Consider the following 19,032-nt stretch of genomic DNA (forward strand, 5'->3'; position numbering starts at 1 on the left):
AAATTGATGTTTTAAAATATTGAAGTTTTTAATGAGAAATTAATAAGTAATCCTTAAATTGAAATTGTGTAAACTTCTTGTTAGGTTAGGTTAAAATAGTATGATGCAGTGGCATGTAGAACATCTTTTGAGTGTGAGGCCCAATGCATTTTTATTTTTAATACTACCACCACCACCACTACTTTTATAACTTTATAAGTACAAACTGTAAAAAGTCCCTTATCTTCCCAACGGTTTGTTATTTGTTAACATTTAATTCTCTATTAAGACAGTCAATCTCATATTATTCTCATGGCCTCACATCAGTACACCCCACCACCCACCCATTTATGTTGAGGCACAAGCCTCAAACGATTATCTTCACCACGCCACTGGTATGATGTAAGTAATGCATAATATAACCAACATTACGTTCTTAATCGGGTAATAAAAATATTTTTAATTTTTAATTTTAAAAATATTTATTTTGTGATAAATTTATATTACATAATGAATATTATGATTTCTAATATTGACCCAGAATAAAGCCAACTAGGAAGATAACTGCCCCTACTTCCACACCCCCTACAAACACCTTTGCAATGGCCATTATATATTATAATAATTAAATCTAATTAGACTATCTAAGTTCAATTAAAATGTGTATAATTATTAATTTATCTATTTATCATAAATAGTTAATAGGCACTAGTTTACCACCATACACAGTTAGGTACACCTTTTTTTTCCCCGAACTGTTTTTACACATGGCTAATAACCACCATGCAGCATCGTTTATTAAAAATCAATTTATATTAATTATACTTCATATTAATTTGCACAACTTTGATATGCCCTCAGCGGCCGGGATCTACTTTCCTCAGCAGCACTGGTATGTATACATAGAGAATAGTGTCATGAAAGCTTACATTCATTAACAAATGGCATTGGGCCATGTCCCGCCTTATCCTCTCTCAGACATTTATATTTAAAGGTAGTTATATTGTATTTACAGTCTTCTCCGGCCGACCTAAGTACACTGCGCTAGACATTGCGTCTATTTATTTGTTTTTATTGAAATATCTTTGTTAAATACTATTTGTTTTGACATTACCATATTAATGGTTACAATTTAACAATTATATTATAATGCTAATATTATTATAATATTATAACTTTTCTAATAAATGTTGTTAAAAGTTTTATCGCTCGGCCAAAAAGTTTGGGAATGGATTCTCATAAGTTGTTCATATAGGTAACAATTTATTGATAAATATCTAAAATACAGTCGCAGTATTTTTTTTATAAACGTCGAGTTAGAATTTTTTTTTAAAAACACGGGTAACTATGGCCATTAGCATTTTCTAGGGGGGTTACGGTTGGTTGAGGAACACGTGTAAATGGGGTGAGGATTCATCACTAAAAACTCAGGTGGTCAACCATCTAGGAACCCAGTGACTCAGGTGCTTGACCTCAGAACACGTTAGTGACTGAAACCAACCACTGAGCCACACCAGAACCTTATTTAAATAATTTTTTTGGTTATTTCAGATACCTATATTTGTATACATGGCACATACATGTATACGTCATATACATATATATGTCTATATAGTTTCTAAAAAGTAAATTCTACAAAAGTTTCGGGTAGACTAATGGATCAATTTAAAATCTATTTATTTAATAGTTGTTCAATAGTTCAGTATAATATGAAACATACATTAAAAATTTAAGAAGGATATATTAGATACTCTGTGCTGCAAAACCTTCGGTCACATTTTTTTCCAATTTTCAATTAATAGTAACAATAAATAAGCACTTTTTTGTAATTTAATTTGATGTAGACCATTGCCTGGAGAGAAAGGCATAAATTAAAACAAATTATAATTTTTTTACAAATAAAAAAATATATAATATATTTATGTAGGTGATTTTAATTTTAATATATTATATAATACAATTTTTTAACAGATAAATGATGAATAATTAAGTTTAGAATAAGAATTACTAATTTTTATTTCCAATTAAAAACAAAATAACAATACCAAGTTAATTTTACTTATTACTAAATAAATATTAAGAGGTTAAAGTTAACAAGTTTAATATCTTCACCATAATATATCTTTAAACCAGGATAGTGCAGTATTTGCTTCTTCTAAAAAATAACATTAAAAATAATATAAATTAAACAAAATATTCATAAAACTATGTTAGATATCAACAAAAAAAAAGAAGAAGAAGAAAATGAGAAGAAATAAACCCATCATGTTAATAGGCCAAATGTAATAAAAAGTTAGGAATTTGTATTTTTTTAAAAATCACTTAAGATAAATGATTAGCATACATTGGTAAAAAAATACATCTTTTAAAAATATCAATTACAATATGTTGATTATATTAAAAAAAAATAAAAGATAACCTAGACGACCAAGAACGCAATTAAAAAACCTAAGATACTAAATAAAGTACTTATAAAAGCAAAATAAAATGTATATTAAACATGGTATGAATTGATTTAATAAGTGACGTAGCTTTATACTTAGACATTAAAAAGTTAGTAACACTCTACTGTACATTAGGTGTCTATAGAGTAGTCACTGAAATGGATGTGTTTTATTTGAATTCAATGATATAAAATCATAGTATACAAAAAACGATTCTGAGCGAAGATGGTGTATCAGCCCATAATATAACTAAATATATTATTTTATGATATTATTGTGGTTACCTAAATTAATTAATTTTACTATTACTACTACAGTAGATTATTTAATTTTTACCAAAAACTTTAAAATGTCATTGTGTGTTCACAATATAATAATATACTTTAAAAAATTCAAATACCCACAAATAATACTTTTAAATTACAATAAAATAACCAGGATTGTTATTCTTTGTTTAAATATCTACTTTCTTCCAAATTTGAACTCAAAGTACTAACTAGATTCACTTTCATACAAGAAAAGTTGCTGAAGAAAAAAGTTAAAGCATTTTTACTGCCCGTAATTGTAAGATCAATACATTCATTGCTTCGCTCAGAATCTAAATACAAAAGCAAACGCCTAAATAATCATAACTATGACTACCTATATTAACAGGTAGTTGACAATACAACAAAATGGTAAGTAATGTAAAAATAATAAAATATACATTTTCACAAAAAAATTTTATTTTAATATTTTTTATTACAGATTTTTTACCTGTAGTTTTTTGTGAATTAGCTCCTGGGGTAATAGAATTATCTTGACGATTTTTATGGAGTTGCATTTGAGACATATGTCTCTGTTCTTGGTCACTAAACAACTCAGCATCTCTTCTATACTCTAAACTATGCAATTCTTCTAGTCTAAAATTAAAATTAGTAAATAAGTGATATGGTTAATAAAAAGAGAGAAAGAAGGTAACAGCTCTGCTGTACAGTAAGTGTCAAGTGTATCTTGTCATTGAGGTCTGTGTTAAATTTTAATTCAATACTAAATAATCGCATTATAAAAGAAAAAATAATTCTGGGTGGTTATGGTCTGCCAGCTCTATATTGCAGTTGTGCAGTCGAGGTATAGTGTTTATTGGGTTCTGCCAACCAATTATTTATCAATATATTATTTCTATAGTTTAACTTACTTATATGTCACTAAACATGTCTATGTAAAATAGTAATAATTGTAATAAATGTAACATTTTATTTGCCAAACTTAATACTCTAATTAAATGTAAACCTATTGATTCACAATAAGTGTTTGGGTCTTACAAAAAATGAACTTAAATATTTTACTTTGAAAATTTGTTCTTTTAAATATTTTTGTGATGCATGTTATGTTATAACAGTTTACGTGATATTTGTAATATCTTTTTACATACATATGTATATGTATATATATATATATATATATATATGGTTTAATACCTTACATAAAATATATAAATTATATTAAAGAAGTCTAAAATACAAAAGATAATTTATTAATTATCATTCAAGTTTATCATTGATACAGATGTCTTTAAATTTACCAGCAATAGATTATGAATGAAATTACCATGATTATTATTTTATATACAAGAAAAATAAAACTGACAGTTCCAAAACTGTTGCTTATTAGCAAGGCTGGGCAAGTTAATGATTTTTTTAAACTCAGTTAAGTTAAGTTAATATGCACCAATAACAAAAAGTTAAAAGTTAAAAATTAATTTAATTATAGGTTAATTCAGTTAAGTTAAAAGTTAATACACACTTTTAATTAACTTTTTATTAAGTTAAAAAAAAGTTAATTTGTTTATACAACGCTAGGGTACTTAATTTTTTTCCAACCCAAAACTAAATTATTGGATATAGTGTTAATACTTCATACAGTATATCCATATAAGTTAGATTCGAATGATATACATTTTTAACTTTAAAGAATTTACGATACATATTTTTTGACATTAAAACAAAATAGACTGAAATAGTGAAATATTATAAAATTAAAAACAAAATAAATTAACTTAACTTACTTCTTCAAATGAAAAATTAACTAGTTAATTTCACGTCAATTAAGAAAGAAATTTAGTTAGTTAACAGTTAGGTTAATGAAAAGCCAAAAGTAACTAGTTAAGTAAAAAAGTTAAAATAAAATAAACTTTTTAACTCGTTAATGCTCAGCCTTGCTTTTTAGTATAAAAGTTAGGAATTGAATTTTTAGCGAAGAAAGTAAATGAATTAATTAAAAATGGAGATATATTTTAAAAGCTCCATTGACTGTCCACAAATTTTCAAATAATTGAGAACCTTTAATAATTTTTTTTATAAAATACTTTACTTATCATCCATGGTTTTCAAATCAAATTTTTCCTCTGGTAAATTTGATGTACCCGATTGCGGTTTATTGTCAGACATGAATTGAATTTGTCTAATAGAGTTTGATAGTTTCAATTGCAGCATATCACGTTCTTCTAATAACTATAAAATAATATAAACACATTAAATCAAAACATAGAATTGGTACAAATTAACTTTTAAATTATTTACCCGAGTTAATTCTAAAGTTAATTCGTCACATCGAACATCTCTCTCGTGAACAGCTGTTAATGCTCTGTCAAGTTTGTCTTGAACTAATCTTATATCATCAACGTTTCGATTTAAATTTTCCAATTTTGATATTTTAACAGAAAGAAATTCAATTAATCGATCACGTTCAGCAATGGACCGCTGTAGCTGTTCGTTTTCTCCACTTCTTAATATGGAAGATTGTGTTGCTTCTTCACTTGAATTTAAAGATTCATTAATTGATGATTTTTCAGGGAGAAATGAATTACTATCTTGAACAACATGATCCTGAGATATTTCTGTACAAAGTTTGTTGGTGGATTTATTATTTTTAAGAGATATTAATTCTAATAATGTTTCTGAGCACGATTTTAAGTCTGACATTAAATCAACTAGTGCATTACTTGAAGAAATTTCAATACTGGATGTATTGATTAAAATAGAAGAAACTAATTCATGAATAGTTTGAACACAAGTTTGTAATTGTTTAACTTCCGATTCTTCTAAATTAAAACCATCAATACTGTCAGAAGATCTAGCATCGACTATTTTATCTAATTTTTTGGATTGAACAACTACCCAGTCAGATTCATTTTCAATTGGTGGCCATTCGCAGAACACTCTTGAATAAGCTGAATCTATTAAACGTTGAGTTTCATTCAATTTTCCTTTTAGAACTGTATTTTGTTCACTAATGTTAACAGAAGTTGTATCTGTATCATTTAAAGGGTTTTCGTCATCCAAATTACTTTTAAGTTGATCATAATCATTTTGTAATATTTCATGTTTTTCCTTCAGTGCCGTCAATTGACGATAGGCTTCAAGTTTTTCACTCATGAGATTTTCAATTTCTGACTGACAATGGATTATATCTGCTTCATGAGTTTCATTTTCATTGGCATATTGGTCATGTAATTGCTTATACTTAGAATTTGCACATTCCAAATCATTAGTCAAGTTGGAAATTTTTTTTTCCAAGTCAGTGGTTTTAGCGCGGCTTTCTTTGAATCGAGATTTTAAATTTTTGTAACGAACTAGTAAAATCTTTGTATCACCATTTTCTGTTGAAGCGGACATTTCTGAACTATGTAATTGCTTCAAACATACATCTTCAGACACTTTTTTCTTACCTTCATCGTTTTCTTCAAAGTTTTCTATAGTTTGAACCGATGCATTTTGTGTGTTTAAATTTGAATATTTATCAGTTTGCAATTCTGTAGATTGTTTCAAAGAAATCAATCTCTGATGTTCTTTAATTTGATTTTTTAACAGTTTATTTTCATTTGTTATTTCCTGTACATGGAACTCAAGTATACTTAAAGAGTTCAGTAACTCTCCATCATCTATCTCATCAATAATAACTAAACCCAAATCTTCTCGGATATTTTTCAAAAATTGTTTTAATGTATCGTTTTCATGCTTTATACTTTTTATATCTACATTTTCTAAAGATACTAGACTGTTCACTGCAAGACCATTTAAATCTGTTAATACTTCTTTATTTTCTAGAGTACCAGAAGACATATTTAATTTTAATGTATAATTATCATTTTGTAAGTTTTCTATTAATTGGAGTAATTCATTATTTTGTTTTTGATATTCATTTTGTGTGGATAGTTTAACCTTTTCTACAGCTTCAGATACAAATTTTTCAACTTCAGTGCGGTCAATTGATTGTGCCTTGAAACGCTTTTGAAAATCATTTAAATGTACAATGTATTCTAAAATATTAATAGAACCAAAGACCATTTTTTTAATACAAATTTGCAATTCATTATCATCTAGAATGGTGTTATTGCAAATTGAATCAACGACTTCAATTAAATCAACATTGACCTCAACACCAAAATTGTCAAAAGAAAATAATGATGCCAGACCCATCAAAACACAACGAAGTGTATGTATGTTTTGATTTTGTAAATTCGATTTGATTACAATTGTATTTAATAAATCATAACACTTTTGAAGTTCCGCATCACAGTTTCGTACGACAGTACTTATTTGTTTTTTACTTTGAATAATATATGCTAATCTCTGATTTAAAACATTTATTTCTTTATTTAAAGAGGCAACTTGCTGCTGTAAAAGCGAACAATTACTTTCAGATTCTTTTAAAGCTTTGATTTTTACTTTCAGTAGTTGTTTTTGTTTTTGGTATCGATCCGATAATAATTTATTATCTTCCATTGCAAAATTGGTTCCATTTAATTTGTCTGAAAGCATACTATTCTCTTTTTTAACCAATTCCAATTCATTAGTTAATTGTGTAGATAATGTATGAAATTCTGTAATAGTATTATTCAGTTGAAATAATTCTGTATCTTTTTTACGAAGACAATCATCAAACTCTAAACGTTCACATTTAAATGAGTTATTTTCTTTTAAAACAATGTTTAATTGATAAGTTAATTCATTTACCGACGTAATGCTATCTTTAAGTTCATTATTACAAGTTGTAATTAAAACTTGATCATCTTCATGTTGTCGAATAAAATGTTTTTTATTTTGTTCGTACTCATTTGAAGATTCTTTCATAGCTTTTTCAAATGTTTCACGCATGTTTTCTATAACTGCCATTAAGTCAGAAATGCGTTCTTGATGTGAGCCATTGTCAGCCTTTAATAACTTTACATTTTCAATAGAGTTTTCATATTGCTCAGTTAATTTAATATTAGCATCATTCAACTCATTGTTATTCATTTTTAATTCATCAATTACTTTTTCCAAAAGAGTCATACGTTCTTTATCATTGAGGTATGCATCTTTTAACTGAATCCAACGATTTTCTATCTGCTGAGCATCTACTACTTGATTTTGAAGTTGTTTGTTTAATTTTTCGTTTTCAAGATTTAAACTTCGAATCTCTGATTCTTTTTCTGCAAAAAAAAAAATTAAGTAGTTTAATAATTTTTTTACTTTTCCAAGTTATTTGAAATCACATACATTTAATTTAATTAACTAAATAATACTTAATTTCAATGAATATAATATTACATACTGCTATATAGCTACTGGGGAATATAGAAATAAAATAGTAGTAAATAATAGAAATAAGTATAGTATAGGTTCAAATATCACAGGAAGGAGCTTGTTTTTATACACTAATAATATTGTAAGTCTGATATTTTTGTATATAAACAGTTTTAGCAGACTGTAAAGGGCATAAGCGACACTTTTTATGAAATCGGCTTTTTGTAATTAAGGCATAAGTGACGTCATTTTGCATCGATCGCTCTTAATCATTTATCGATACGATGTAAAACAAAAATTTAGTTTTAGACATAATCGTCAAAAAGTGTAAATTAATTAAAAGGTGTATCAATATGAAATAAGTGACATTAGATTTAAATGTATAATGTATAATGTATAGCATAAGCACTATAGGATTTTACTTTATGGGGCCTAAGCAACAACATCAATATTATAGTTAATAATAGATTTTATATAAAAAAAACTATTTTCTGTTATCTATTCGGTTGACAATAAATAATAATAATATGAAAAAAATAGTAAAAATAATACGTCGTAATTTTAAAAATGCAATATTGTATTAACATTTTATTCAAAAGAAAATATTCGTCTATGTTTCTATTAAAATAACATCATTTATTTATGATTACTGATTATAAATTATAATATTATTATCAATGAAAATGAACTATGATAGACTATTTATTTTTTATAATAATTATTAATTTTGCGCGTGAATATTCACACAATAAGAAGAAAATTAATAGGACATAAGCACCAAAATACTAGTACTAAAATTATAGGTAAGGAAATTATTGGGGCAAAGCACCAAATTATATAATAATATCCAATTCTAACTGATATAAATGTTTAACTAAGAAACAATTGAGTTCTTAAAATGCAGTTTCAAAATCATCAAACTTTCACTGTTAAATATCAAATGTATTAGAAGTTAGTTAAACTATTTTTTAGCTAATAATTTAGTTTTAAACTTAAAAATTGTATATAATATTTACTGTCAAGTTCCATTAATAAATTATCATTTTCTTGAAAATTCACTGACTTGCTTTCCAACATAGCTACATGGTTTGATAATAAATCATTTTCTTGTTGTAAACTCAGCAATTCTTTTTCCATATCTAATACATATGTATAAAAACAATATGATAAATTACATATTATAACATATCAAAATACAACTTACCACCAATAAGATGTTTTGAATTTTCTTGATTGCGTTGTAGAATCGATTTTTTCTAAAAAAAGTGTTTTATATTAGACTAATAAATACTTATATTGGATAATCATCTTTTAAATTGTTTTTAATTAATATTAATTGATTATTTGACTATATTCATAATTAGTGATGGACAAATTCCCAGGAATATAGTTTTGGGAAAGTTTCAGTTTTAAATTAAACTTATGGTTGTAAATAATCCAAATGACAGCTCTTAATTGATATTATGTCAGTTTAGATATTTGTTCTTTAAAAAAAAATTATTAAGTAACTATAAGTTTTTTAATTAAAATCTGTACAATGATCATAAAATAAACAATCCAACTATCATTTATATATACAGTGTGATCACGATATTAGGTACCACTGAATATCTCAGATTGGTGACCTTGTATTGAAATAGGGTTTTCGGGAGGTGATAGGGAGCACTTAAATACATATTTTCATACCAGTTTCAAATTTTTAGCTCACTCGGTACGCGCATGCGCAATACAATTTACTTTTTTTTTAATGGCAACCCCAGTTTTTTTCTGCAGATTCGGGTAGAGTATTTTTTTTTAACGTTTATTGTACAAAAAGTTTTTTTATATTTTCAAAACTGCCCAAGTTAGAGTAAGTCAAAAATTGGATTTATGCATAATTCGTGTTTAATGATATTTTCATTTAAAACCATTGGAAATGTAAGTGTGAAATAACTAAACATTATTTTTAGTGTATGATATTTTGTCAACTATATTAATTAAATGTACAGCAAAATAGTTATAACTTATAATGATAATAGTAATAGTAATATTATAATAAAAATAAAATGTATAAAATACATTTATCAAATGAATTGTTCGAAGTTTACAGAAGCACTTAATAACCAGACATAACGGATATCGCACACACTTTGTACGAGTCTAGTTACAGAGTAAAAGTAAAATTTTATTTTTCATCAAACTAATGAATACCTTTATTTAAATACTTTAATAATTACATTACCTACTTATCGTATCTTATATTAGAGCTATTTTAAAATAAAATTAAATTAAACTATAAAAATAGTTAAAATTGTAATCCAATTATAGCAGTTTACTAAACAAAAATTATCACATACTCGAGATATTCAATCTAGTGACCAATACAGTATTATTAAATTATTATTTGAAAAACTCACCTCCAAACCAAACGAATAACCTTAAACAATCGCATGCGCTTGCTAAGACCTTTGCTAACTAGAAATAAGAACTCCACTCTAAACACCAAACTAACAATCTACAAAGCGCTACTCAAACCAATTTGGACATATGGATTTCAATTATGGGGCGCAGCAAATAAATCTAACATTAGTAGAATCCAAACTTTCCAAAACATATCACTCTGACGATTATCCAATGCGGAGCCCTATATTTCAAACCACACTCTTCATAATGATTTTCATATGAAAACAACAGATGAAGAAGCACGCACTTCCTACAAACGATTTCATAAACGACTCCAAACGCATCCTAACCCTCTCATAAAAGATCTTTCCATCCTTACTCTCCCAGGAAATCCCAACCGCAGACTAAAAAGGAACTGGTGCCGTGACCTTCTACAAAACTTTAATGTATAACGTCTCATGACAAAAAAAAAAAAAATTATTTGAAAACAGATAAACAGATAAGTAAATTAAACATTTAATTGGCACTTATTTTATTATTTCCAGTGGTTATAAATTAAAATATCATTAAACACGAATTATGCATAAATCCAATTTCGACTTACTCTAACTTGGGCAGTTTTGAAAATAGAAAAAAACTTTTTGTACAATAAATGTTTAAAAAAAAATACTCTATCCGAATCTGTAGAAAAAAACTGGGGTTGCCATTAAAAAAAAGTAAGTTGTATTGCGCATGCGCGTACTGAGTGAGCTAAAAATTTGAAACTGGTCTGAAAATATGTATTTAAGTGCTCCCTATCACCTCCTGAAAACCCCATTTCAATACAAAGTTACCCATCTGAGATATTCAGTGGTACCTAAAATCGTGATCACACTGTATATTGAAAAATAAAAATAAACAGGTACTAAAATTAAATAATAATATAATAATTTTTTTTTTTTAAAAAATTTTTTCTAAAGGTTGGGGAATATTCCCTGTTCTTTGCGGGCGCGGATCATAGCGGGGGGGGGGGGGGAGGGTCGAAAATTTTTTTTTATTTAAAATGTATATTATATTTCATTAATATCTGTCATGTAAAATTTTAATTTAACTTAAGGATTATTAACCTTTTATTTAATTTATCTAATCGAAATGAAAAATTGAAATTTGAATAATAATATTTACCTCTTAGCTTACATAATATTTACACTGTTTAATCAGACTTAGGCTGAAATTTTATCCAAAATACTTCGATATTTTTCATAACTGTACCATAACATTTAAATTAGATAAAGTAAAATAAGTTTTTACAAATAAGAATGTAAAAATAGTGAAAATATTTGTTTACACTTAAATAAATACCAATCAAAAAAAATAAATAAAAATAAAATTAGTATAAATATAAAAGCAAGTATGTTTCCAGCACATTCAATAACATTATTGTGATCCAACTAACTTAAATTGAAGTGCTAGACTACTTGATTAAATTAATACCCATTAGTTATTCACCAAACAATAATTATTTACTCACTTCGTTCTCATAGCTTATACTTAATTCTTCCATTTCTGTTGTCAAATTAATTTCTTTTTTTCTTAGTTCAGTGTTTTCTTTACCAATTTTAATATATTTTTTTTTTAATTTATCACAGAGTCTTTGGACATCCTCTAAGCTAAATAAAAAGTAAATAATATTGGTTTGTGAATAATGAACTTATTAATTGTAAAGTTAATTCATTTTTTGTACAAACTTGTTTTTTAATTCTTCTGATTCTTCTGCAATATGATTAATCTTTTGAGTACATCTTAAACGCTCTTCATTTATGACTTCAATATTTCTTTTGTTTAACGCTTCCACTGTTTCTAAATGTGATTTTTTGTTTTGCACTATAGCTTTGTTTAATGACTCAATTTTCTCAATTTTTAATTGTAATAACATATCTTTTTCAGTAATATTATTCTATTTTGATAAACAGAAATATAAATGAGTAGGAAATTAACTAAAATTATATATTATAAAAGAACACTTACACGATAATTTTCAAGTTTTTCATTTAATTCAACAATTTGACTTTTTAAAGATTGTATATTTTTTTCATGAAATTGTGCTGATATAATATCTTCCTATAACATAAGAATGGTCTCTATTAAAGTTTAATACGATTACAGAAGAAAGAAACATATTAAAATAAATTATATTCAAGTGGTTATTTATTAGGTTTAAGTTATAAATCTATTGTGTGACTTGAAACCAATAAATGGTTGTTTTTCAAATCCATTATAATTTAAAATCACTGATTTCATAACTGAAAACTGAATTGAAAAAAAAAATGATTTATGCAATGACTTATTATGTTATGGATAAAGACCGGATTTATATTCTCTTAAAATACCTAAAATATGATGCTAATATTCTCCAAAAAATCTTAAAATATTCTCATTAAATTCTCTTAAAAATTTAAAAAATATTCAAAAATAATTAATAAACATCATTATTTGCCTAAATATGCATTTAAAAAATTTTTTTTTCAATAATATTTTAATAGTGAGGTATTAATTAGGTATTAAAAGTTGCGTATTCTAATGGAATACTATTAATTGTACTTTAGTAAGAGTTGGAAATTAAAAAAAAAAAAATTGTAAATGTTCAAAATTTTTTTTCTGGGTACCGTAGTATTAAAATTAAAAATAAATACAAATTTTTTCTCACAATTGACGAAATATTTCAAAATATGCTAAATGGGTTAAATAGTCTCTAACCCATGAAATATTCTCAAATATGCAAAACAAACTTTTTTCTACGCATTCGGAATCGAACAAATTGTCCACATTTTTTACTCTCATAAGACTGCATAGACCCAGTAACGATATGTAAAAACATATAAATCCGGTCTTTAGTTATGTATAATGAAAATAGTTATTGGCTATATTTGGATTAATTTTTTTATACTAATAAAGTAAAAAATTATATTATATATTAGGTATAATATTACAGTTATTGGATTTTATTTTCAAGAAAATAATTCTTGAATTTACCTGTAATTGATTGCAGGGCTTGAAACCGTTATTCAATTAAACCGAAAATTTTTTGGATACCGATTATCGGTTTTATACCGGTCCTGTTGTTAGCGGTAACCAATTACCGGTACTAGATTAAAAATTACAGGCTACCGTTAAGAGATAACCGCTTCCAAAAAATGTCGGTTACTGGTAATACCGGTTTTCTAAAAAAATATTCTACACCTTTGTACCCGTATACTTAATACAATATTCGTGTTTTTATAGGAATCAAGCTATTTTTAGAATTCCCAGTATAATATACGATGAGGGAGACCCCTATCGACTATCGAGTACCGTCATTACTCATTACCAACCAACGATATTTTATGTTATAGGTAGGTAAGAAATAGAAATGTAGAATACCAATTATTTGAATTATTATTACAAGAATTGAGACTATAGAAAAAAACGAAGATATAATAGTATGATTTAAAAAATGCTGAAAAATTGTCACGGTAACCGGTGACCGATAACTGAGAGTACAAATAGGTTTATAATAACGATTACCGATTATAGGTTCCCAAAATTCTGGGAAATTACCGATTTTTGGTAAATACCGGTAATCGGTTTCAAGCCCTGAATTTGATTGTAAGATTGTTCTTGCTAATTTATTATTATAATTTAACAACTAACTACAAAATTGAACTCACCACAGGAAATACATACAAAATTATATATCACATGAAGAGTTTGTAAAAAACAAAATTATTCGGGTTTCGGGTTAACTTGAATGATTTATTAGGGTTTTGGTTAATACGGGTATTTTGAAAACAGAATCATTTGGGTTATATGGGTTTCGGGTATTTGATTTTTTAAGGATGTTTAGGAGTGTTAGGTGTTCGAGTTAATTCGGGGGCAAGGTATACATAAAAAGTAAATGAAAATAGTAAAATACCGGAAAAGTTAAAATCATTACTGGTTCAAATGACTATTTGGGTTTTTACTAGAACACCTAACCTAAATATTATAAGATAAAACTTCAAATTCTAATTGATTAAATATAAAACTAATGTTAGACTAATAAAATATTTAACACGTAAGACAACTTACATAATATGTCGCATTAGGTTTTACTCTTTCATGTTGTTGCACATCTGATAAATTACCATCATTGGCTTGATCATCATTACTATATTTTTGCTCATCAATTTTACTATTCTCGACTAACTTTCTGTAATACAAGTTAATAAATTTATTATAGTATAATACATTTAAAAATGAAAACCAAGGAAGTTGCTTTAATGTATAAAATATATTGAGTGTACAATGTATGTTGTATGTTGAACTAATTTTTTCCAAAACCATCACATATGTTATATAGTAAGTAGTTATTATAGTATTACACTATTATATCATTAATTGTTGTTATTAACTTATAAGTCAACACCAACATAATTTAGAATAGTATGAATAAGTTCTTTGTATAAATAGATTAAATTAGCCTAAATTATTTTTTGTCTTAATATTTTGAATAATTTATTGGGAAAAATTACCATCAACAATATATCAAATACCAAAAAATTTCAAAATAATAGGATTCCGCCCCGTACAGTAAACACTGACATGCAATATGGTGTTCACTAAATTTATATTTGACACACTTGCTATTCATTCTCAGGTTGATGTAATTTATTTAGATTTCTCGAAAGTCTTTGATAGGGTAAAGTATAGGGATAATAATAAAGTATTGCTAAACGTCTTACACACTGGCTTTGTATACCATTATTAACATGGTTTAACTCTTACTTATCTAAAATTTAAAAGTTTATGAAATAAGGTCTTGGGTCACTGACGTCTCTTCTGGTGTCCCACAATGGGGAAATCTCTCTCTCAGGCTCTTCTTATTATTTATAAACGGCATAAAATATGTTATAAATGAAAGCAAATTTCTATTGTTTGTGAATGACCTGAAGCTGTATATAAAAGTTATCTCTATAGATGATTGTATTCGTCTGAATAATCACATTAATGCAACTGTATAATGAACTTCAACCAAGGGTTTGTCAATTAATATCCTAAAATGCAGATCTATGTTTTTTGTGAGATGCGGATGAATTAGTCATAGTTATTTCTTGGAGCACATACAGCGTAAATTTTTTTACTTTGCTGTCCATACATTAAAAATTGAGGATCAACCACATGATATTTCTTCAGTCCTTTTTACTCTACAATTATTTTCATTGCATGATAGTCGAGTACCAGCTAATTTAAATGTTCTTTCTAATAATATATTATCAGGTAAAATAGTGTCCCCCAAATCTCCATACATCTTGTACTGCAACCATACATAATTGCATGAAATATTTATTTGAGATTACAAGATTACTTATAATAATCCTACCTATACTTTATTAGATTTAATAGATTTTTTTTTCACCTCAAATAAATTAAATTAAAATAAATACAATATTAAATAATTATCAATCATACCTGTCATTCTGTAAAAATTGCCGGAACAATAAAATTTTTTCACTTGTATCAGAAATAACACTATTACTTTGTATAGACTCTATACTTTCTGCTGAAGTGAGTGGCAGAGGTGTGTTACACCGACTAGAAGATGTGTATCTCCCATGGTATTTTTCAATTCGTTTAGCAATTTCCTAAAATTAAAACAATAATCTATTAATTTAAGTACCTAGAATAAATCATAACCATAAATAAAAATGCAAAATTATAAAATGTTGGTTATAAACATGATTTTAACCCTTCACTGCCCTAGACGTACTATTAAGTTCTAGACGTACTTATTTTTACAAATAATCAGTATAAAACTGTTGAAAAATTGCCATAAAGGTGCTCTTTTTAGTTAGTTTGACATTGACAATATTTATGTAACAATTTGTATTCTTATTTTTATTTGTGCTTATCAGATAATAAAATGGTTGCTGGTTTTTTTTTGGCTTCCCCCCCATTCCAAAATCTTTGCTATATCACCGTACGTAGCTACAAACAATATGGCCATTGTCCATAGAGCATAATACGCATATAAATATATTTGTTGATAATAATATCTTTGTACAAATACTTATTTTACTCGTATTTTTTATTCATTAACGTAATGGTTTTATGTACTTTTACAACATGTTATAAATTTATAATATAAATAAACTTTTTATGTACCTATATTAAACTTAATGTTTAATTTAGCATTACATCTTATGTGAAGTTCAATTTGTAAATGACAAAATCTAACTCAAAACCACAAAAGATAATCAATAAAATCATGATATATAAACAAAATAAACTCATTTTTGAAGTAATTAATAATTAAGGGTTGCGACTCAGAATTTACAAGATAGAACAAAATATAACCTAATAAATCTAGAAGCATGCACCATAAGTACATCGACAGATACTATGCCTTAAATTTATAGAAAATAGCAACAAAAACTTTATATTTCTACTATTAATAATTGTTTATAACTTTTAATTTATAAAGTATAATCAATTTTAAATTTAAATTGTTACACATAATAAATAAATAAATGAATAATCTTGAATTAAATTGATCTTCAAAGCAATTAAACATAATCTAAAAAACAAATTTGTAATATGTTCACTTATTTTTCTATGTAATTTCCCTTATTAAACGACAATTTATAAAATAACAACAAATTAATCTTATTTTACACGTAAATTATCAAAATTAACACCAAACTGGAAATTTAGCACTAAAAATCGAAATTACTTGAAATATACAAAAATATGTAACATAAAATACTATAGTTTTTAACCTATAGATATAAAACAAATTATGTTTAGCATATTCTGCTATTTTTATCAATAATTTATAATAATTAGCAAATGCTATAGAATCCAAGCTTTGCTTATGATATTATAACAGTAATAGGTTACTAAAAATACATTTTACAAGTAAAGTGTCCAAAAAATAATATAAACAACCCATTTGATTGTTTTCTAAGATACGTCAAACCTATTTAGGAGGGGTGGGGGGGGGGGGGTGTTTGATACGGTGTATTATACCATATTATAATTTTTTTTTTATTTAAAAGATGAGTACATTTTTCAGGTCAGATCATATCAGCTGAATTTTAATTTTACTTTTGTGGTAGAAAATTTGTTAGAAAAAGAACAAATATTGTGGATTATTCAAATGAATATTTTAGCTTCTATAATTATAATTTTAAAAATCGGGCTTTAATTTGACCTGTAAATGTTCTCTTCTATAAAATAAAAAAATAATTAACTAATTAATCTGACTATTCTACAGGCCGTGAGCTTTTCCTGTTAGAAATGTTTTTGTTTTAAAAATGAACCGGCTTCAACGCCCTTAAGTTTATTATTATTTAATAGAAATGTATAATAGAATAGTTAAATAATTGAGATTCTTATAAAGCATTTTTTGTATTACCTATAATTCAATTTATACGTCATCATTCATTTTTAATTATTATTAATACAATAAAATTAGGAATACAATAAACTGTACCAATCTCAAAATATTCTTTATTTTATTAAATATATATTATTTCTGGGAAATTTTTAAAAAAGAACACCATTAAACTTACAAATTACAATAAATTATTAAACTTTAAAAATATTCTATAAAACAATATACAATTAGTAATATATATTCACCCTATAGCACTAACAATGAGTAACAGTGTCTACATAATCTTAACTTTGAGTGAATTTTGGTAATATTATAAATTCCTGAAGGGACAAAATTGATATTCAAATTTATGGAATTATTTGCATATTATTTAGTATGATTATTTAGGTTATTCCAACCTTTAATATAAATTATTGGAAAATATTGGTTAATATTATACCCAATACAAAAACTAGATTTTAGTGATTAGATATTGTAGACGTCAAATTAAATTAGTATAAATTAAAGCTAATTCAGAAGAAAATTACTAAAAATTCCAAGAGTAAATTTTGTTTAATGTAATTACACTTATATACAAGTATTTGGATTTCATTAAAAAGTGGATTTTATTTTAATAAACTTTGATATTTAACGAACAAGTTTGGGTTTTAAGAAAGCGATTGTACTAAATTGTTGACTTTATTAACCACGGGTTAGAATAAGTAGTATTCATTATAGTATATCCAAATACATGGTATCGTGATCATAATCTACATGAAAAATTAATTAAATAAAACTAACTTGAGCCTTAAGTTTTATCTGGTTTGTTGTTAACTCCCCATCATTATCGTCACTATTATCTGAGCTTTTCTGTTCCATATTGGCAAGGCTTCTTGATGTGTTGGTTTTCTCTCTTGTAATTTATTCCAAAATAAAATTTACTCTATGACAGCTAAATGTATTATAGAATAAGAATTGGAAATAGCTATAATTTGTTAAGTAAATCATAATGAAAAATACTGCATTAAAATAAAAATGTAAAAATTCACTGTCCTGGCCTAAAAGTATTGCCGATTTTAAATATTAATGGTTACAAATTATGTGAATATTATACAACTAAAAATGAAAAACACAATGTTTTCAGAATTACGACAATGGGTACCTAGGTAAAAGGTGTTATAAATTATAAATTTTAATATTAATCAATGTTTAGAGGCACGTCATAACACGACATAAGTACGAATAACAATTAATGTGTAGGTCTAAATTCTCCAAACATTTGATTACTGATTGTGAAAATGATAAG

General features: G+C 26.0%; 1 protein-coding gene across 1 annotated transcript; it reads right to left on the bottom strand.

Annotated features, from left to right (window-relative positions):
* Positions 1–1,895: 1,895 nt before the first annotated feature.
* On the bottom strand, positions 1,896–18,990 carry LOC132934078 (girdin-like). The gene is made up of 12 exons (XM_061000360.1): positions 18,528–18,990; positions 15,821–15,993; positions 14,441–14,561; positions 12,362–12,454; positions 12,082–12,290; positions 11,865–12,003; positions 9,177–9,228; positions 8,989–9,111; positions 4,985–7,878; positions 4,776–4,915; positions 3,180–3,325; positions 1,896–2,134 (listed from the first exon to the last, which is right to left on the bottom strand). The coding sequence occupies exons 1-12, from the start codon at positions 18,603–18,605 to the stop codon at positions 2,088–2,090; spliced, it is 4,215 nt and encodes a 1,404-aa protein (XP_060856343.1). The 5' UTR covers positions 18,606–18,990; the 3' UTR covers positions 1,896–2,087.
* Positions 18,991–19,032: the final 42 nt, after the last annotated feature.

This window comes from Metopolophium dirhodum, chromosome 1, assembly GCF_019925205.1.
Source record: "Metopolophium dirhodum isolate CAU chromosome 1, ASM1992520v1, whole genome shotgun sequence".
Lineage (NCBI taxonomy): Eukaryota > Metazoa > Arthropoda > Insecta > Hemiptera > Aphididae > Metopolophium > Metopolophium dirhodum.